Source organism: Monopterus albus, unplaced genomic scaffold (genome assembly GCF_001952655.1).
Source record: "Monopterus albus unplaced genomic scaffold, M_albus_1.0 scaffold105.1, whole genome shotgun sequence".
Classification (NCBI taxonomy): domain Eukaryota; kingdom Metazoa; phylum Chordata; class Actinopteri; order Synbranchiformes; family Synbranchidae; genus Monopterus; species Monopterus albus.
The window spans coordinates 1904002-1926453 of NW_018127985.1; the positions used below are offsets into that span (position 1 = coordinate 1904002).

At 41.8% G+C, this 22452-nt stretch overlaps 1 protein-coding gene across 3 annotated transcripts; it reads left to right on the forward strand.

Moving 5' to 3' along the window:
* Window positions 1–681: 681 nt before the first annotated feature.
* On the forward strand, window positions 682–21884 carry camsap3 (calmodulin regulated spectrin-associated protein family, member 3). 3 transcript variants are annotated; one of them, XM_020610268.1, is made up of 17 exons: window positions 682–1211; window positions 6237–6499; window positions 13015–13155; window positions 13288–13374; window positions 14558–14696; window positions 14796–14935; window positions 15026–15101; window positions 15207–15249; window positions 15349–15401; window positions 15719–15755; window positions 15855–17955; window positions 18038–18159; window positions 18371–18663; window positions 18785–18878; window positions 19158–19276; window positions 19369–19487; window positions 19601–21884. In XM_020610268.1, the coding sequence occupies exons 1-17, from the start codon at window positions 1079–1081 to the stop codon at window positions 19898–19900; spliced, it is 4260 nt and encodes a 1419-aa protein (XP_020465924.1). In that variant the 5' UTR covers window positions 682–1078; the 3' UTR covers window positions 19901–21884. The 3 variants fall into 3 exon arrangements, with proteins under 3 accessions (XP_020465924.1, XP_020465925.1, XP_020465923.1); XM_020610269.1 differs by having other exon boundaries at window positions 15722–15755; XM_020610267.1 differs by having other exon boundaries at window positions 683–1211; window positions 15683–15755.
* The last annotated feature ends 568 nt before the right edge of the window (window positions 21885–22452 follow it).

The window sequence follows — 22452 nt, forward strand, 5'->3', positions numbered from 1 at the left end:
TTCACCGTTTTTGCTGCATACATTGATTTGTATGCTTACTATGTTCATACAAATCAATGTATAAAATGCAATGCATTAAATGTTAAAACCTGACATCACCTGGTGTTTGCATTGATAAAAGCCTGTTAACAAATATAAAGTTGTAAATGTAAACTAATGGAGGGTGAGAAAGATGTTAGTCATGTTCATGGATGTGGTTCGGTTTCAAGAAAAAGGTCTACTCAGGCAAAATTTAAGTATAGAGTCCTATGTATGAATTAGCTTCAGCTGAACAAACTGCATTAAAACATCAATAATAGTAGCCCAACTCACAAATGTAGGCTAGTATTCCACACTTAAGAACTGCATAGACCTATACTTTCATATTTTCACTATGCCTAAAATATGCTGATTTCACTCAAGTACATGTAGAATCGGAGACTTAACACATTTTGGAGTATTGCGCATTGTGGCCTTACAACTTCCTCGCCACTGTTTAAGCACATGTAAAGCAACAAATCCATTGCAATAATCCCTCATAGGTCACTTTCAGGTGCTTGATGTTCCCACTGAAAATGTGCCCCTTCCGGCGTTCACCTGCGCACGAGTGACGCACCTGTAGCAAAAATCACACCATACCTCTACTGCTGTCCGTGTCCACACAAGAAGATCCCGCCCTCCTTGCTCACGCTGGATTTCTATTGGACGGTGGGATGAGTGAGTGATGCCAGTGTGGAGCACCTGGGAGTCAGTCATCGGTGAGTCCCTCACTGGAGCTGCGTACCGTGAAGTGGCTACACAGCAATGCGGACGAAGAAGGGCAAAAACGAGAGGAATAGTCCGGGTTGATCGGGTCTTGGCTGGGTGGTAAAGCATAATTTACCAGGGACTTCGTTTCCAAGACCACGCAGACGAGGACGTTAACTCGCTTGGAAACAGCTCCGGGGGCGGATATTTTCCCGATAAAACCCTCACCACATCCGTATACCCAGCCCCGGTCGTGTGGAATAGTCAGCTAGAAGAATGATTGCTTGAATATTCATGTACCGTTTTGTAGCCTGTTTTTGTCAGCACTCTTAGCATTTTTCACAGACACGCTATGGTGGACTCCTCTACCATGAGGAAGACGTTTGTGGCCCCAGACATAAAGCCATTGGATTTGTATGACTGTACTAAAGCCAAAATATGCGCAAGTGTCGGATGGCTATTGGCAAAATCCTATGGCAATGCAGGTAGGTTTTAGCTGAGGCTGCAGGCCTGGTGAGGCTGTATGAAGACCATCCTTTTGTTGTTCATACATGTGTCTATATTCTGTTAAGCTGTGTTAAGTTAGTAAAAAAGCATGTAGGGGAACTGCAGTAGGCTAACATTATGTGTATAGCTCAGCGATTTTCAGCACAAAGAGCAGAATATGAGAGGGGACACGCACTCCAAGCGTTTTTACTCTGACACATGTCATTTGTTCGAGCTCAATGGGTGTTTATAGGTATGGGTGTTTGACAGAAACAGGCCTCCTCCCTAGGCCTTATCACGATAACCCATTTTGACGTATTTCTAGTCTCCAGGCTTTAGTCAGAACAGGCTTTTGGGTATGTTTTTAATCCGGTTACACAGAAATGGCACATGATTTTCAGTAGCCTGCCTTCACTTTCAGTGACTGCCCCTACCATCCACTTTGTAATCTGAATCAAATGGCTGCATGCAGCTCATTGTACTGAATCAGCTGCAGACTGTTGTATTGCACAAACAGGGGTCTAACAAACTTCAAGGGGCGCTTGTGAGAGAGCATCCAGCCTCTATGATGCAGAACCTACACATAAATCATTTTTGTTTCATAAAGTATACTTAATAAGACAGTTTGACAAGCTTTGACTCTGAGGTGATACGTTTAGTCTTAGAGCCCTACCTGATTAAAACTCACAAAGAAGACACCAAAACAGTTTTGTGTGAGAAGCCTTAGATGACCTGCTCCCTTTCATTTTATTTTCACTTTGCTTTATTGAAATGCTGCACACATAATGACAGGGCACTGTTATCTAAGGAATATTGGCAGCACAAGATAAAACTAAGCGTGCATGCATGTGCATGTAAATTAATGCTTAGTTGGAGGTTATTGGTCAAGATTTTAAACAGAGAACACAGTTTTTCTTAGGTATAGAGTGTGAGGTAAATTCATTATTACTTTAACAACACAAATTGTTTGTTACAAGCCCTCGGTCCAGGACTACAGTCTGCCTCTGCGTCTGTTCTCTGTTTAGCAGTTCAGCCACGCCCTCTGGTCAAAGTCACTCTCTATGCCAAGTCACAGGAATATGAAGACTAAAACTTTGCTGTGTAGTCTTTGTCATAATCAGCTTAGTGCCCTTGCTGATAATTTCCTGCAAAGTCGAGATGACATCATCAAGTCCCTTCCGAGAAACGAAGCTGGGCAGAACAACAGATAGCACAGCGGGAGCCAGTCTGGGTGATCTGGTTCCTTCCAACACGGTTAACCTAATCATGACGCTCAGGGATCAAAAAGTACAACATATTCTTCACACAGCACATCTAGACCTATTCATATTTAAGAATTTCATGGTAGATATTTGTTTGCTCAGTACCTGGATACTGTCTTATTATATTTAGCTCTGCTTTGCCATATACTTTGTGTATAATGTTTTCCATAAGTGCTTAGGCATGGATTTACTTTATGATCCAGATGCTGTGACAGATTACTTAACAGATTAATTAAGCATGACTCAGAATACTTTGTGCCTTTACACTGCAATGAGACCAGAAATTCTTGATTCACCAGTTTGTAGGCTTGGGAGAAACTTGGTCATAAGGATCATGTGTTACTGTTTAGTTTTCCTTCGGAGGCCATGCTGCTAACACAGTTTGTGTGCCTTTGTAATCCATCTGTAAACAACCTGAATAACACTTACGATAAAGTGTATGACTCAGCTTATACATTGGTGTCTTCTTTGTGTTTGTTTTCCTTACAGTGGAACTAAAAGACCTTGTACATGCGTGCTTCAAAGGTTTTGTTTCTTTAGCATGTTAGCTCCACCTAGCTACAGAGCTGCTTGGATCACACTGAAATCCAGTTGGAATGACTGCTCACCCTTTCCCAATCATTGTAACTATGGTGAGTCATCAAGGGACAAGGACCTGACGAGGATGTTGTCATGCTATTGGTGTTTACTTAAGGCGTAGGAAGTCCTACTGGAAGCCTGTACAATATGAAACATCCAGACTTGGGCAGCGACGGGTATGACTTACCCAGTGTCTTTAAAGGTAATGTTTTATTGTAAGACAAGGCACTTACCACACCCCATGGGGAGGTCAAAGGTCAGAGTAACAGTACACACAGACCTGGTTAGCAGCTGGTGTCTAAGTTGAGAATGCGTCCTGCACACTGTCATTCACTGTTGTCCTGTTAGTCTTTAAAGCACCTATAATGTGATCAGCACCGTCTCTATAGGATGTGCTTTTGTGTACACTGACCCTTTAATGCAAGGCAGCTGTGCTTATGTTATACTACAGCTCTGCTTGTGCTGATGTGCTGCAGAGACCACATGGGTTTTAGGATGCTATATTTATCCTGTGTTCATAGGGGAATTATATGTCTCATGTGGATTCATTGAATTGTGCTTTTTCCTTCAGAGCATGAACTGTTGGCTCATTGATCGACTAGATGAGCGCTGCTTATGAGCATGCATGTGTAATTTTCAGGTTCAACTACTGTCAAGATAAAGAGACTAATTAGTGCAGTTTAAGTTTAGTGACGGTTTGAGATATTTCTTTAGGCTAGTAGATAATATATGCATATTATCAGATTGTGTCATAGTCTGCTTTACAGTTAGCTATTGAAATATGCTATTTTTGTTGTTGTAAATGAAAGAGTACAGTCTGAAGATGTCTGTCTGCCTTGTCCAAGCTGTGGTTTAATGTTTATTTTGGCATTGGCATTTCTCTCAGAACTAGTGGTCACATGTAGAGTGGGGTGTTAACGTAGCCCTTCTCGCCACCGCCAGATTTTGGGGGAACAAAACAGTACCTGCTTTGTTCTAAAAATGAAAGCAGATATTCATCTGTGTCTGATTCCTTCCGCCACATGTTGAGGATGTTTATGGCTCAGTTTTCCAAGGAGGATTTAGAAGTCATAGCCAATAGCCTTACCAAGTTATTTTGCTATGTGTTCTCCAGAAGTGGCACGGCGAGTGTCACTGATTGGACAGGTGTGCACTGAAGTCTAAATATGACATGGGGGTTGAAATGGCTAATCTCGTCATTTCAATGTTTTACTTATGTTTTTGTCCAGTTCTATGTATCTGAGCTCTTTTGAATTCTATAATTTGTGTAAGGGTTCCTGAAAAGCTCCACTAAGCAGCTTGACCATTTAGACTGTCAAGTCCAATAGCTACTTCATGCTCACTGTTACTGGGACAACCTTTTTGAAGTGGAATGATGATTGTTTCACTGGTGGCGTCTTGTCTAACGTTTTTCTCACAAAGGAGCCCGCTTTGGTTAAACTGCGGCTGATATCCACTAGCCACAGTTTAGATGTGTTTGTGTTGCTTTGTCTCTGTTGATTACCTTCAAACGTGTACTAATGTCCGTGATATGACCAGTAAGCTAGCTCAATCAGCGAATGAAGTAGAAGTTAACGGGCTATTGAGCGATGCGGGTCAGTACATCAGCTACATCAGTTCCATCATATACCTCTTAAAAGTTTAGCCAGTTTTACTTGACTAAATATTGTGCAGACTGGTCCATCAGTAAAACTGTGCTGTGTTTTTTTCTTTTTTTGTGTCACACTGTGGCACTGCTGTATTAAAAAAAATCTGTTTGATTTCTTCTTGGACAGGAAGGTTAGAGATCAGAGGTCAGCTACAGCACATCACTTGGCTGCTGCTCCAGTTTAACACACATGCTTGTGTTTTCAGTGTAAATATTTCCCTGGATCTCTGTTAATATGAACATTATAGAGATTTCACACTTCTTTTTGCTTGGGTTTAGTTCCCCTAAGGCTGCCAACTTGTCATTAGTTAGGATGTTTATCCAGTGGTTGCTGCTTTTTTTGATGAGTTGGTGCATAGTTTTGGAAAAGTGGGTATGGATTTGCAACTGTAAATTTGTTTCCAGTTGTCTTTGTGATATACTATATGTGACACAAAGTCATCATTCATGACGGGACTGTCTTATAGGGAAATCATGCTCACACTGGTCTTACTTATCTCAGCGAGTCGAGGCATTTGCATCCTGCTTTGCCTTCTGGGGAAGTTTTTACTTTTTGTAATATTTATGCATGTCATTATGGGATGACTTTTTGTGGACCTAAGGTGTAAATTTTTTAGTTTAGATGGTCACAGTGTTTACATCAATAAAGTGAGCATTGTAGTTTTGGAACAGAGGTGCAGGTTTATAATGATATAAAACATAGTAACATCTTCCTTATAGTAATTCCCTTTTGTTTCTCTGTTGGGCCCAATCTTAGGCGCTCACAAACATACATGAAATACCTTTAATTTTGTCGTTTCTATTTTCAGACACACATTTCCTTTTGTCAGTTTTTCCCCCCACTCCCTTTAAAACAGTGAGATGCTTTCTCTAATATGTTTGCATAGTTTGGATGCAGAAAAACTAGTTTCACAGAGGGTGTGTCAAGTGTGGGTTTTTTTTAGGATAATGTTTGGTGTTGGACCTATTTACAGAAAGACCAGTCCAGATGGATTATTTAACAATCTTCCAGCAGCTACACTCTCTGTTGCTTTACTACACTTCCTCTGAGGTGAGAGAGAGTCACTTCTTCGCTTTTGATAGTTTTGTGGATGTAGATTTCAGTGAGTTCTCTGGTTTCTGCTTCCAAGTTTAACATAATCCATGTGAAGCAAGGGGTATAAAAAAAAAGAGATAAAACAAGTGGTAGAGCAGATTCCACCCTCTGAGCTCTTCATGCCCCACCAACCTTGATAGTTACTCTGCTCTATTCACTCATACGATAACAGCTCTGGTTATTCACCATTTAATCTGTTTTGACCCTGGCAGAAAGCTGGTTTCCAAGCCAGCAACAATAGAACATCTTCAAGTTAATCTTTGGCCGAAGAAATGCTGCTAATGTGAGAACATCCTCGCCTTTTCAGAGCATTTACACCTTAGTCTTATTTAGACATCTACCTCAGCTATTGTTTGTTCATTCCCTCACCAGGTTGTGTGGTTCCACCTCTGCTTCACAAATGTATCACCCTGTCTCTGTATGTTTTTCCTCTTGATAGAGAATGTCCCCGCAGAGTTGCGTGACCCCTTCTACCGTGACCAGTATGAGCAGGAGCACCTTAAACCGCCAGTCACACGCCTGCTGCAGTCCTCGGAGCTCTACTCTCGGACCTACAGCCTATTACTGGGGGACACCGGAACCAAGACAATACCCAAAGACAATGCTGCCCTGCTGCAGCTCCTCACTCAGAGAGGCATAGTCTCTAAAGACCAGGACACACCAGTGACTGATGCGGACCTTCGGCATAAACCCATCAAAATGGTAAAGCTGTGTTTCTGGAATAGATTTGAATAGGTTATGTGAATACATGCAGTTTGGACTGAATGGATAGATTCAGAAGATGCTTGGGTAAACTGTTTTCTACCTGTTTATTGGCCCAAACAGTGAATGTCTCCTCTTGTGGAACCAGGTGCTCTGCTATTCAGGAGCTGTAGATAAACAGGATGGGTCGAGTGGGCTTAGCTGTTGATATATGGGCTTGTTTATGCTTTGATTCTAGGGATTAAAGGACACCAAAAAGACCCCCACTCATTCAGCCCTGCCCTCATTCTCATATGCCGCCCTCAGCTGGTCCCAGGGGATGAGCGTATCCTACTGCTAAGAGTATGGCAGTCATGGTTTTACAAAGGAAGACTACTTTAATTCCAGGGAGTGAGAGGGAGGGAGTGTCTAGGTGAAATAGGTGGTCCAGATCAGAACAATAGCTAAACAGTTGTGGTGAAACTCTAGATGCTGTGTTGAAAAACTACTCAAGAGAAACTGGTTTGTCCACCTGGCCTGTGACAGTGAGTGACTCTCTCTGTCTCTTTCTATCGCTCACATAAAATAGTCATAAGTTCTTCAGCCTGAAAACCTACAGCCAGTCTAAGTATATTTATTGCTTTTCTGCTTTAGCTGACAGAACTCTGACTCACTGTAATTCACTTTTGAAGTATTCCAACACACCTTCCCTTTATGCAGATTATTATTTAGTTAGGCAAAGACATACAACTGTATTTCCCCAGTCATCTTGGTTCAGGCACAAACTGGCTAATTAAATGTTTTGAAAGCTAAGCAGAGAGTCTCCAGGGACCTGTATGGAAAGTGTTGTTTGGTGGAAGTGGTGTTCTCCACTGCTGCAGCTGGTGCTGTTGAGATGATAAGCTTAATTTTATGTGTGAAAAAGTGTGCGAGCATCAGGGCCATTTTCTAAACTGAGCATAAAAATTGTGTGATAATTAGTAGTCGAGCCTGTTGATATGTGAATGGTTAATGTACTGTTGTGATGTAGCTAATATGATACAATTAATGTAAACACTGACAAAATTAAAGTTTGGACAAGGCAGATTGGTTGTTTTCTACTGGTAAAGATGGAAGAAATGGCACGATGGAAGGTTAGGACAGCATGGAGCGGGTGCCTTTTTAAAGGGGGTTTCCTTTGTATTTATTAGGCTGTTGCCTAATGTTTCTGCCTTATTCTGTAGTACTATTGCTTTATCCACAAGTCATGATCAGTCAGTCTCAGTACTCGGCTACCTATTTCCATAATTTTGACTAATGCTATATTTATGGTGTTTTGGCTTAGGTTTGTGAGGTCGTATAGTCATTCTAGAGGTTTGCACAGGACTGTTTTTTTTTTGTTGTTTTTTTTGTTTGTTTGTTTTAACCTCACACCTGCTTTCTCTTATATGATTTCTGACAGTCACCATTTGTACTGACAGATTTGCCATTTACACCAAAGCACCAACAAGGAATTCAGTGACAAAACTGAAAAAACAAGCATGAAAAGTTAAATTGTCATTGTAGTAATAACAATTATGATTTCGTCTTCATCACTAGCTCCAGCAATAATGTCACAGTATGTGTCCTTCATGCATGATGTTGCTCTAATTTGTGTGTCTGCTTGTGTGCATCTCAGTTCTGGGTGATGCTTCCCGGCCAGATTATGGGCCTAATCTTTAAACTGTTATTTTGGCTGTTACTGTTAATGTTGCATTTGCCATTTGCTGCTTTGATATACATGGCTGTGGAAACATCTTAGGCCACCATTAGACTTGTTGTTTTAGCAGTATTTTGACTATATATGTTTATCAGAATACAACTAGAAACTACTGGTATGTACACAGTATAAAAAAAACAAAAATGTCAAAAGTCGGCAAACAAACTGGATACTCAGGATATTCAACCTGTTATAAAGAAATATGAAGAATCCGGAGAGGTCAAGGAGAAAAACAGAAGTGGAAGACCAATAAAACTTTATAAAACTCAATAAAAACCTGATGAGAAGTTTCTCAGAGTTTGTTCTTTGAGAGACCAGAGGAAATCCAGTAAGGACCTGGCTCAGCATCTGGCAGCTTCATCCGGATGCCAAGTCGATCCTTCTGAGGCTGAGATATGCAAAAGCTCACAAAGACCAGAGTGAAGATCAGTGGAAAAGAGTCTTACGGAGTGAAGAGCTGAAGTTTGAAACGTTCAGCTCCAGTTGTCGACAGTATGTGAGAAGAAGAGTTGGAGAGAGGTGGAGGAATGAGTGTAGCAGCCTTCAGTGAAACACGGTGGAGGGAGGGTCTGTCAATGTTTCAAGACCTAAAATAATTCAAGCTGTGTAAAGGGAGGTCACACTGACTTTGGACTGTAGAAGCCATTTTGTTCTGGAAATGTAGTTTTTTTTTTTATATTGTTTACATATTTCCTGGCTGTATCTTAATAAAGAGACAGAAATAAATATAAATTATCATTACAACTTGGCTAAAACAACTAAACTAATGGTGGCCTAAGACACAGTACTGTATATGAGCCTGCCAGCCGCTGCTTGGCCCTAGTTTGCTTTCTGAGCTTGGCTGCTGCTGGCTGGCACTATAGTTAGTGTGGCAATCAAGGAAAGTGGGTCATGCTGTAGCAGCATTAGAAGGATGGAGCGTCAGTGTGGCTCCTGGCCAGTAAATGGCTTTGGAGCAGCAGCAATCTGCTTCTGCACTGCTGTATATTAAAGCTTCATATATCTGTGTCAAACAAGATAATAATATAATGGCTAGTGCATATAGTGAACGGTGTTATCTAAAACAAGGGGAAGATGAGTCCCATTTTCTTCAGAATTAATGTGAGGGTTGAGTCGACAAGAATGACGGAAATGCTTATTAGACTTGTTTTTGTATGTTGTAGCTATATAAATAGTAACAAACACATTTAGCTGGAGCCACGAAGGTCTGAAAGTCTTCCTTTGAATGTTACTATGTAATATGCAATATTTCATTTAGCATTTTGTGGTATTCTAGTTACAGATTTAGTTTATATTCATTTGTGATGTTTTGAAAATCCACATGTTCTAGACATATTTGTGTACATGATGCTGTCAATAGCATTAGAATTTGTAAATAGTTTTTTATTGGTTTATCTGTTCATTATTTACTTAAAACCAACAAAGTTTAATAGCCTCGTTGAAGTGGGCCCAGCAATGGAGCCTCCACTGCTTACTTGCTGTACATGGTATGTTTTTGCATGTAGCATGTAGATTGGGGTTAAAGATCTGTGAAGATTAGAGATAATCTGCCATGCAGACTGAACTTCATCATCACAGTGGTGACACGCCAGAGACGACCACTGACTCACCATGCACCTACCATCTCTTACTACATCAAGCTGATTAGTTATATTTATTGTTGGTTGAGACATTAGCCTGCAATCATTGTTATCAATTTCAAAGACATTGTGATTGATTACTCTAGAGATGGGGTTAAGCATTTGTTCTCATGGTGACAAAGAAAGTAATATGGCCATAATGCAGCCAACCCTCTTCCTGATCCCCTGTTAAATTTGGGTAGGCACTGACCATACTTCTGTGTTGGCAGGTTTCTGGTCAAGTGAGCATCAGTCAGGATCTTAGCTGAAATTAGTGACAGAATATCAAAAACAATAACCACCATCTTACACTATTTATTCTGCTTTGGGTCTTTGCTTATGGGAAACTATTGTGGAGCGGGAATTAAATGTATTAAACAGGTGGAATGCAATTATACGCTATGCTTACTGGCTTATTATTACTGTTCTTGTACACATGAGTGTCCATGTTACTGCATAACCTCCTGTACAAAATCCCCAGCTGGGCCCCAGACCAGCCTGATCCCCTGTTTGTCTCCACCTCAACAGGCACAGGCAGGGTAGGGGGTGGGGTTAAGTCACATTTCAGACATAATCTTATTTTTCCATCATCATAATCCTACTTAATGGTCCACAATATTGCTTTGCATTTTTTGTTTGGTACATTGTTGACATGATTATTTAAGTAGATTTGCCAAATAAGGACGAAGATTTTGTGTGGTTAATTGATGGCTATTAATTTTTCTTCTTCGTCACATCGGTGACAGGAGCGCTAACTGTTTCTCAGCTAGATGTTTCCTAGCAGGGAGCCAGGGCTAAGCCAGGAGCGCAGAGCAGTGCTGCAGTGAGGCTTGTTTTGAAATGCATTGTGGATCAGCTGCTTGGTTGTTATGGTGATCTGGCAGGCTCTGTGCTGTGTGTTCATGAGTTCCTCCTCTCTCCCCTCTCATTAAGGAGACTGGTGATGTAGCTTAGCAAGCTCTCCTGGGTCTGCAACAGGAAGTCCACTAGCAGCCCCCACTTTCCCTTTCGTTCTGCACCTTTTGTCATGAATTGCCCTTTACCCTCCCCTCTGAATAATTACTATACTGTTCATTTTCTCCTTTTGTCTGTCATCACGTCTCCTTTCACACTGTGACACTAGCTCCAACCTATGATTACACTGGCCAAATGGGAAAATACGGTATGTTCCTATCTTAAATCACTCTTTTTTTTTTGGTTGTTTGTTTGCAGAGTCTTAAATACAACTGCTGACTGAATTTAAGACATGTTGTATGGCCAGGATATATGTTAACATTATTGAAGCAGGAAATTTCATTGGAGTTAAGATTTTTTTTTTCAATGGAGACTTGAAATCATGTAGTATTAATCACTTGTAATACTGATGTATCATTATGTGTATGCAAAGTCACACAAAAATGATCAAATTGATGTTTGTATTCTGACAGAACTTCTCACGTGTTAAAAAAAAAAACTTGGCTCAACAATTTTTTTCACTATAGAATTTTCAAAAATGACAATGAACTATATTCATACAGTCAGTGTGCAAATTGATATATGATAAAATTTAAAATGTGTCCCGCTGTACCGTGTTTCAGTTATCATTGCTTATAATACTACTCTGACTTACTCAGATCAGTCAGCCTGTAGCTAGCTCTGAGAAGCCCTGGTCCGTATATCGGGTCACTTGCCCCCTTCTGTACTGCAGACATTTCCCGTGAACAGACGAGTCATATCCCACAGACATACAAGCAGCAACCCTGTTCTTGGTTACAGTGTTGGGAAGGCAGCCGGCCAGGGCCACACGGTCCCCAATGACTGATTGCAGCGCATTGAGACAGCTATGTAACAAGCCCTTGCTGGCCCAAAGCCTGCCATGCTTGCCCCAGGTCCTGCCCAGGTCTGCACTTTACAGCCGGGCGTAGTAGGTTGACGAGCAGACAGGGCTCAGGCATGCAGCTGGACTGCAACCAGCCCCCCTCTGGGGCAACATAAGAGGTTGGTACAAGAATGTGTGGCCTCATAAATGGAATTTATAAGTAGTAAAAGGGAAGAGACACTGATTTGCACAGATTAGGCTCAAAACTGAAGACTGGAGAATGAAGGAATGGCTCCATGACAGGAATGTGTTTGTGATGTGCCTGTCCTCTCTGTTGGCCATAATTAACTATAATGACTAAACAATAGTGAGGGGAGAGGGGCACCAGTGCCGCTGTTGGGTGGCAACTAAACTGTTACAAGTAAAGGGGAAAACGATAGGTGGATCTTAAACTAAATACAGGGACTGGATAAGGATGCAGATGGCAAATTGCTTGATTAATCATTAACACAACAATTCAGTCATTTGCTAGATTTCTGTATTAATTAAATGCACTTGGTTTAAATATTTGAATCATTTAAAGCAATATGGAGATTAGACATATAAAGTACTGTTGGTTGAAGCCCCAGGGCATGAAAGCAGCTCAACCTCTGAGTGAACAAGTTTATAGAGTTGAGCTCTCTGGCCGAGCTGATAATGTTGGTGGTGCACTTTAATGGGCTATGGCCATTAGAAAGGCCTCTGTAAGTCTCTCTCAAGGAAATGTCCATATGATACACATTCTGGGGAATGTAAATATATGTCAGCAAGAGTTTGTTGTATTGATGCTTGGTGAAAATGTATCTGAAATAGGTTTTACATCTGCCATGTTGTCTGACAAAAACACACTAAAAGATATGGAACCCCTGTTAAAATGTTTTTTTTTTTTGGTGGTTGTTTGTTGTAATTTAGTTATGTTTTATCCTGCAGTCTCTTACATGAGTCATGCAGCAATACTTTACTGCTCAAGAGAGAAGGGAAACATTGCTGAAGGCAAATAAAGGGAAGCCAGCTGAGGAATGACAGACCTGGGACACGTGTGTAATCGTACTACAGGTCCATTGCCTATTTAATGATTGTATAAACATAGGTCCAAAGTTCACCTACATCTACTGATGTGAATGTTTGGTTGCTGAGAGCTCTTAACAGTTTCTACGGACTCACATCTGGCCTCTGGTGACCTCTAGAGGATACTGCTAGTAAGTGGTAGAGCAGTAGAAACGTCCATGTCTAGCATTACTATATTAGCTGTAATTTATTGCTCCTGTCAGGATTCTCAGGCCTTTGCTGGCAGTGGTCCCACCTTTAATATTTTTTTCCTTCTCCCATATCATTGGTGCAGGGTGCTCACCTGGCAGTGATAGATGCCCTGATGGCTGTGGGAGCCATGGAGACTGTGACGGCGGTGAGGACATGTGGGTCTGCTGAGTTGCTGGGTGGAGCCTCCAGCTGGGAGGATGCTCTGCTTCACTGGGTTAATGGGGTAAGGAGGAAGCCAGATAGAAAAGTGCTCATTTAAAGCACAGAAATTATGATGCTGTAATTCTTAAATCCACTGTTTTATTGATGTGAAAACATGAAATTAAGTGCTTTGTCTTTTTTGCTATTCTGTCAGATAAACCAGAAGCTGAGAGAACGTACTGAAGGAGCCCACAGTGACTCGTCTCAGGCTGATTCAGAGCCTCAGCCTGCTCAACCCTCTGTGAGTATTTCATTATATTTCTGTCTCTCGTCATATATCAAACACACGATAATCTGTCTAATATTATTTACTTGGTGTAATAAACAGACACCGCTATGTTAAGCTTTTAATGATTTTTTTGCTGCTCTTGCAGGCTTTTACCCTCTTACTGCTTTACACAGTAAAACTAAGGGTCATTGCTTTGTCAGCAAGGCTGTCTTGTCACGTCAAGAAATTACCATCATCACAACCCTTGCTCTTGTTTGTTTAGTTCTTCCACTGTAGGCTTAATAGCTCTCCTTGTGCTCCTGTTCTCCGTTTCCTCGTCTTTCTCTATTACCTGTCCCATCTCCTCTCTGACAGTGTCCTACTCGCTGGTACTGGAAACTTGTTCCTGTAAGTTCTTCTCTTTCCTCTGCTCCTTCCTCCCTGTCCCTCCATCCTTAAAGTGTCTTCATCCAGTTTATTAACAAATATATCTTATGGTCAGGTGTTGTTTTTGTTTTTCCCTCCATATGTTGATGTCAGAATGGTAGTGTGCGTCATACTGTAGTTTGCATTAAATTGCACATCACAGTACAAATGTCATAGGGCTGGGCAGGGGTGCGAACAGCATTGTTTGTTGACATGACGGTGGTGCATGAATCACAGCCACTAATCAAACAGGCCTTTAAACTGTACAGTGACAACCAGTTCCTCTGGTTTTCTGTGCCAGAGGTGTGTACTTGTGTGTGAATGGCTATGGAGGTTAACAGAGACCAGCTTCTAGTCACCTGGTCCCCACTGTGTGCTGTTTGTTTATATAATGTTTCTCCTTTTTCTGAGATGCTCTTGATTTATTATTTTTTTTTTTTTCTGCCTACTGAAACCCTCACTTGTCCCACTTTTTTCTGACTAAACCTTCCTTCCTTTCTGCTCTAATTAATCATGTCCTTTGCGTTTGTCACCTCTCTTTTATACACTTTAGCATGACCTTTTATTTGCCCTCTTTCTGTCATTCATACTACTGTTCTCCTTTTTTTTAGCATTTTCTCTTATGCATCGCAGTGCATAAAGGCTTGTCTGGCCATGTCTGAAAAACCCTGACTTGGATCATGGGTTGAACATTAACTCATATGTCAGATACTTAACAAGTAAACAGGTTTTAAAGTGACATTGCATTATTTGAATGTCTCTTTTGTTTGTTTCTTGTTGTTGTTTTTAGCTCCGCTATAGGAAGGATAAAATTCAGTCCAAGCAAAAGCCCGTCTTTCCAGTTGTTAACGAAGTCCAAGACTTGTCCAGTGGCTGTGCAATTGCTGCTGTCATATATTACTATTGCCCTGGGCTGCTAAGACTTGAAGGTACCAACACTATAACCAGCGACTCTGAGTGGAAGTCACAGGACTTTTTAGGACAATGTTTTTTTTGTCAGTTTAACACTTTCCCTCTCTTCTTGTAAGATGTTTGTATGAAGGACTCCATGTCTGTAGCAGACACCCTCTACAACCTGCAGTTCATCTGTGAATTCTGTGATAGCTGTCTGAAGAGCTGCTGTCACTTGGCACTAGAGGACCTGCTATACACACCACGGGAGCTTCAGGTACTTGCACTCACCCACAATCATTAATCGACTGAACACATTAACAAAGATTGAGTAATGTATTGTTTTCTTAATGTGTGACTTGTTTAGCTCAATGTGTTGAGCTTCCTAGCAGAACTACTTAGCTGGTTTGAAGTACGAAGGCCAGAATTTGTTCAGGCAATAGGTAAGTGTCACAGTTTCTGCTGCTTTATAAATACTGTGAAATCCTACCAGTAGGATCATAACATTGAACATCTATAAAGTTTTATTGTGTTTTCTTTCTTTTTAGATGGAACTACACCAGTAACACCAAGTAGCTTGAGTGGTAACAGGTACAGAGGTTCTCTGAATATGATTTTGATAGATAGACTGGAATTTTCTTTGTATGAAGCATTTGTTTGAACTGAGAGGTTGTTTCCCCTTCCTTACAGTACCTCCCCATCTATCTTCAAGACACCTTTCCTCCCCATCTCCTCTGCATCAGGTACAGTAAGATCAAGACTGTCCTCTCATCCTTACATCAAGCTACAGTGGTTTGTAAATGTTTCTCATTTTGCAGTCTGTTTCACCTGTTTCCTTCAATGCTTGTTTGTCTTTAGTTGCGTTTTGTGTTGTATGATGGTCTTGTTTTCTTGTTTTTAATCAACATTTTAAACTTTTTGTACATATCTATTTCCTTTTTATTGGTGTACTGTTTGGTTGATTTGTTCATCCCTGTGTGGTGTGCATGCTTTTACCTGTCTGTGTGTGTCCCATTGTGCTCAGGATCTTTGACTCAGTCTACCTCAATGTCTCATATAGAAGGAGTTGGAAAGACATGGAGCAAGAAACCTCTCAGGTAAAACCCATCAGTACAATTTAAATCACTGTTGTTGTTGTTTTGCATTTATTTTTATTCATGTCATTTAACTTGTGCTCATTTTTTTTTTCTCTTTAGCCGCCCGTTGTCAGCAGTATCCTTCAGCATTCCTTTTGGCCTGGACAGTGATGTGGATATTGTGATGGGCAACCCTGTGATAACCCGCTCAGTCAGTTCAGACCAGCTTGACCCCACAGGCCAACGCATAACCAGAGTGCCCTACACGCCTCCTGAAGACCTCAGCCACTTGGTCAGCAAACACTCTGGTCCCAATGGTCCACAGAGAGCTTCTTGGGTCACCCAGACTCCCAGTATTCCAAGGTTGCCAGAGGAGAATGGCCTTGTAGTGAATGAAACAGGAGAGCTGCCTACCATTGAGGAGGCTCTCCAAATCATCCACAATGAGAGCAAAATGGAGCCTCGTTTACACCCTGATGGAGCTCCTGACGGCTTCTACCTCCACTCTCCTGATGACCCTGCTAGTTCTAGGCATAACAGCAACTTGGCACCCATCAGCTGCTCTGCCCCTACACGCTCAGGAATGATGTACCGGCCCACAGGAGACTCCAGAGAGTCCACTCGGACCAGAAACACCTCTGAATGTTCACGAGATGATGACTCCGTCTTGAGAGATGGCAGTGTGGACTCAGATGCATCGGAAGACCTGCCTAAGACCCAGTCCACTCCAACAACACCAGCTGCTGGTGCACACACTGCTAGAGGCCATAGCAAAGAGGGGTCTGACAGTGGTGTCAAGATGACCAGCTTTGCAGAGCGCAAAAAGAAACAGATTTTGGATTCTCCAAAAGCCAGCGATCCCTCTTCTCCTCAGATGACCACATGGGCACAAAAGTCGGAAGAAAGCCCCGGTCAGAGCCCACAACTCAATAACGAAATGTCTGAGCTGGGAGTCAGACTTGAAGAAAAGCGCAAAGCAATAGAAGCCCAGAAAAAACGCATTGAAGCCATTTTTGCAAAGCACCGGCAAAAACTAGGGAAGAGTGCCTTTCTGCAGTTAAAAAAGGGACAGTGGGAGGACGAAGGTGAGGGGGACGTAGGGGATGGCCAGGTCAGCACTTCATCTACTGAAGAAGACTTGTCTCATCTGACACCAGAAGATAGGATAGACCGAATGGAGGAGAATGAGCAGCAGAAACAAGGTGAACAGCACCCCTCACTGGACAATAAGGGTAATGTTAAAGGAGGATTTACACCCTCTAAACACGCTGGTCCCTCCCGAGTAAAGACGGGTACAGCAGGAGAAAAGACACCTGATGAAAAAGCAATAACTCCACTAGGCGACTATAACAATGCTGTGTCAAAGCTGACTGCAGCCCTTAACTCCCTGCAAAGTGACATGCAGCGACTGACCGACCAGCAGAACCAGCTAATCAAGAAGAAAACTGTAGGTACCAGCAATAAATCCTGGGTTATTCCAGCTAGCCCTAAGACTTCCACCCCAGTCCCTGCTCCTGCTCGCCTCTCTCGAGAACCCACTCGAGATTTAAATTCAGCTTCTTCCTCTCCGTCGCCATCCCGCAAAATCACAAACCACATCACTCCTCCTAAATCCCCTCAAGTTCATCGTAGAGCCCAGTCTGCGCCCCCTAAAAGTCCCAAACACAGTCGTACATTGGACGTTAAGGTCCCATCTCTGTCGAGGGTTATTACCCAACCTCAAGATGTGGACTGCATCCCCCACCGTCGTCGTGTACATCCCTGGCAATCGCAAGTCCAGACTTCATCCTCATTCTCCATTGGTGACTCTGACAGCCTAGATGAGCTGCGCTCATCTGGCCCAACTCCTGTTCCTTCGCTGATACCGACTCCAATTCCAACTTCCCGTCCTGCCGGAGATGACCTCATGTCAGAGGTAGGCTCCAATGATGATCATAGTATATTTAGCATGGACCTGGAGACAGGGCCCTTTCATGGTGCTGCAGCTAAGAAGGAAGGGCTTCCAGGTGGGGGCTGCAGCTCTGGTGCCCCATCAGAGTGCTCCTTTGAGAGTGATGCCCCTGCAGGGATGATGAATGGCAAACGCAATAGTCTTATCGAGATCTCGCTGTCTGCTGTGCGAGGTGATGGGGAGGAGGATGACCAAGTACCTGACGCCTTTTCTGACACAGTGAGCGACCAAACAGATGTGGAGATGAAAGGAGTTGGTTTCTTTTTCAAGGTAGGTGACTGAATTTATTTACTCTGTGTAGCATTTAATGAGTTGTGCAGTCATGCCTTTTTATGTCTGCCACTATTATTAGGATGACAAGGAGCGACCAGAAGATGAGATGGCCCAGCGAAGAGCAGCTTTGTTGGAGAAACAGCAGAAGAGAACAGAAGAAATGAAAAGACGTAAACTTGAGCAGGAAGAAAGAGAATCAAAGTGAGACCCTTTTTATTCAAACACCTGTGTTAATAAGAAATGAAGACTGTCGAATTTCACTTACACTAAATTGGTCAAGTGTATTGTAGTCATGTTTTACATACTTTAACTGATAAGAATTAGGATTTATATCCTAATGTCTCCATTATCTGTGAATCATTGGTCTCCTCATGTCATGCATGTTTTACACATTATCTTTGTGTATTTTTAGGAAGCCTCAGTGGATGATCATCGAGGGCTGGGGGAATAAGACTGAGGACAGACCCCAGACCCCAGGGACCCCTCCAGCGTCATGCACCCCATCAGCAGAGGGCACTCCCCAGCGGAGGGGAGAATTCACTAAGCAGGAATATGAACGGAGACACCAGCTGAAGATCATGGAAGACTTGGACAAGGTGCTGAAGCAGAAACCCACCACGGTTCGCGGTGTCAAGAAGCAGCGACCTAAGACCGTGTTCAGAGATGACTCTGTACTCTCTCATAGCCCTGTTAAGGGTTTCATGGGTAATTAGTTTAGATATTTACTGTACACACACTGGTATTAGTTTTTTGTATGCGCTGTTCCTACACTTGTATTCGGTTTCTCAATATAATTAGCTTTACATTCCTCTTGTTCTCTATGTAGGCACCAAGCTGAATAAAGTGTACTCCCACTCAAGCGTGAACCTGTCCTCCATGGCTAGTGACTCTGGAGGCCTGACTGTAAGGAAGTCTCCCAGGTAACCTGCACATTGATGATGTCTTGCTTTCCTCTTGATTAAATGCTTGGAAAGTGGCAAGCACTTGCATTAATTCAGCCAAAAACACTGTCATTGCCAACAGTATTATTTTAAATCCCACAGAAATTAGAAATGAAACCAAATTAGCGAATTTGCTATAATAGAGCAGAGAAATACATTTTAAATGATTAGTGTTATCAGGGATTAAAGTGCTTGTATACAAAGCCTCAAAGTCTATTACTGGCTTTCCTCAGTAACGTCCTTTCTGACTCCCTCTAGCCGTTCACACTCTCCTTCTCGGATGATGTCACCAGGACGAAGGAATGCTCAAAATGGAGAGAAGGACTGGGAGAGTGGCTCCACCATTTCTTCTTCTGCCTCAATCCCAGAATACACAGGTCAGTAATATGTTCCTAACTAAGAGAGTATAAAAAAATGAGTAGGCATGGTTTTGCTGGTTATATGACATTGGGGAAATACTGTCTTGCAGGACCAAAGCTGTACAAGGAGCCTAGCTTTAAGTCCAACAAGTTCATCATCCATAATGCCATCACTCGCTGCTGCCTTGCTGGCAAGGTCAATGAACCACAGAAAAACAAAATTGTAGAGGTATGTCATCCTATTGTAGAGTCCAACAAAGGGGTCCAGCCTAACTAAGTTACAAGTGACTGATTTCTGTTGTCAGCTGCAGTTAACATGTTTTTCCCTCTCTCACCGATTAGGAAATGGAGAAGAGCATGGCCAATCACTTCCTCATCCTCTTCAGAGATGCCAGCTGCCAATTCAGAGCAGTTTACACCATGAACCCTGAAACAGAAGAGATGGTACGGCTCACTGGCATTGGCCCCCGTATCATCACACTTGAGATGGTAGAGTCCATTTACAAGTACAGCTCTGACCGAAAGCAGTTCACGGTCATCCCATCCAAAACCATGTCAATGAGTGTTGATGCCTTCACCATCCCCGGTCACTTTTGGCAGAAGCGCCCAGGAACACCCAAAAAGCTTGGCACCCCCAAATAAAGACATTCAGGGATCCAACTCCCAGCTTGACTTGTGTGGTGATGTATTTTGGCAAGTGAAGCACTTGTTCTTTACACAGACTAGCAGTGGACAGCATGATGGCGCCTGGACCCAAAGTGAACCCCAACCCAGTGAACTCTACATACCAAGAGAAAGGGCATGTCACTCACTCATTCAGCCAGTGTAGTTAGAACTGTTTTTTCTTTTTGAGACTGTATGATTGGCTTTACCTGGTCTACCTAAAATGTATAATGTATTGCATCTAGTTCTGTCAGGATGGATTTTCTCTCCCTTGCACCCTGCCTACCCATGCCTTGCCTTACCCTGCCTATGGAGTAAATTTTGCGACTTGTACGTAAGAAAAAGAGAGGACAACCACACTGCCTTCGCCTGTACAACAGTATTTTGGGCCGGAGTAGTTCCTACCCCTCTCAGTTCTGCTTGCTTTTCCTTTGGCAGCTGTTCTTCTTCTTCCAGGGCTCACGCTTTCTCCAGTTTATTGGAACAACTGCCTCATCTCTCAGCTGAAGAGTAATAGCAGATTGCACTGCTCTCATGAATGTAGGGCACACACTAACCACTCATTGCATTCAGGGTGTTTTTACTGGTTGATCAGGATCAGAAAATGCCATAGTGGATGGTTTGTCTGTGGGCTGCACTGGTGGACACCTAGAAACTGCCTGTGCCTCCATAGTCTGTACTCCACTGCACGCCAATTCTCCTGCAGCTGTAGACGTTTGGATGTTTTTTTATACTATTTGGACATGTTTTTGCTGGACAAATCGCTTCAGCCTCTGAACGTAACGTGGAACGAAGAGTGAAACTCGGTTAGCTCTTTTCTCTTAACTGGCTTTGTCATTTCCAACGTGATGAATTGAAATGTTAGCTGAGTTTGTCTTGAAAAGCTATTGGAAATGTGAAGGAGGGCTTTATCATGTTTGTCATTACTTGGATACAACTCAGTGTGAAAGTGATAATGTCGATTTAATATATGCTGAATGCTTATTACTTAGATTTTTTTGACAATGATTTGTAAAAAAAAAAAAAAAAATGTAAGTTGACCTTTGTAAGCTATGAATAAGCTAGCCTGCTGCTTAAGCATTGATGAGAGGTATGTTTGAGATAAGAATGAGTGAATGAGAATCAATAGAAGTTGTTGCTGAAACCTTTTGTCTAGGGAATAATAAATTCTTTAGGTCACTAGGAGTCTGTTTTCTCTTCTGATTCCCTGTTTGTGTGTCCCAGCATATGAACAGTAGGTTTGATAAAGGATAATTCCGGACTGTAACAGCCCTCATCTTCCCCACACAGTCTTTAGAGACTCCTTCATGTATAAATGGGGTAATGTAAAATGCTAAACTTTTCTTTTTTTTTGGCCAGTATGTCCATTCCATAAACAATCCCGCAATTGCTTATGATGAGGTCCGTATCACCACAGGATAAGTTTAACATGGGCCTTCTTCACGTTCTTCTCAGTCCTAAAACAGCCGCCATGCTGCAACTGCCTTCTTTAAAATCAGTGATCACCTCCAACAGATGCATTATTTGAGTGATTCCACTACAGATGTAAAAAATAAAAATAAAAAAAATAATGGAAAAATGGTGACGGTTGATTAAAAGTAACCGTGTGTGTGTATGTAGATGTCTGTATTTATGTGTTTGTAAAGAGTAGTATGTTATAGTTTAACACTATATTTTGATTCTGTGCAATTCTCCCTAGAAATCCCCACATTACCAAGAGGTATATTTATTTGGTTTGCGTTAGGTGGTGAATTTATTTAGCTATAGTTTCTATCTGTGTTTTTTGGTTAAGGTGGTAATTCACTCATTCATTTCATAAAAACTGCCATTTATGTTTTCTTTCTTTTCTGTTATCAAATCTGTGCCAGCACATTATGTATGTTTTTTTTTAAATTGACTATCCTTGGCAACTGGACCAGATAAATAAAAATTCATTTTAAATCATTGTTTTTCATTCCCATGTTTCTTTTCCTATTTGCATCAGCAGTTTTTTTTTTTTTTTTTTTTTTTGGTATTAGAATTTTGAATAGCTGATAGCAGTTGATGCCACCAGCCTCTGATTGTATGCAACATTTTGCTGTAGAAAAGATCTTTTCTGACAGTTGTGATGTTCATACTCAGTGAAATTCGGTTACAGGTTTTGAGTACAGAGGTATATGCAAAGACTTTTTTTTTTTTTTAAATTCAGTGATGCATTTTTATTTCTTCTTTGCACAGCTGTGCTCCTGCTTACATCACGGTAGTGCTTGAGTCTCAGATCTCACAACAATACTGACAAAAACATTTACTGACTCTGGTAACACTGATGATAAAAAAAACTTTGGTGAATGGCACAGGTAATATTCTCCCTCAGTGCTGATCCTGAATCACATATTCCTGTCATTTCTGTGAGAGAAGTCATAAGGCCTGTTAAAGAGAGCATGCTTTTTACAACAATCATCACAAGCAAAAAGGACAGTTGGATCTGAAAGGCAGAAAAGGAGGTGCCAAAACAGCAATCTGAGGCAGCTGTTGTGCCTGAAAATACAGCA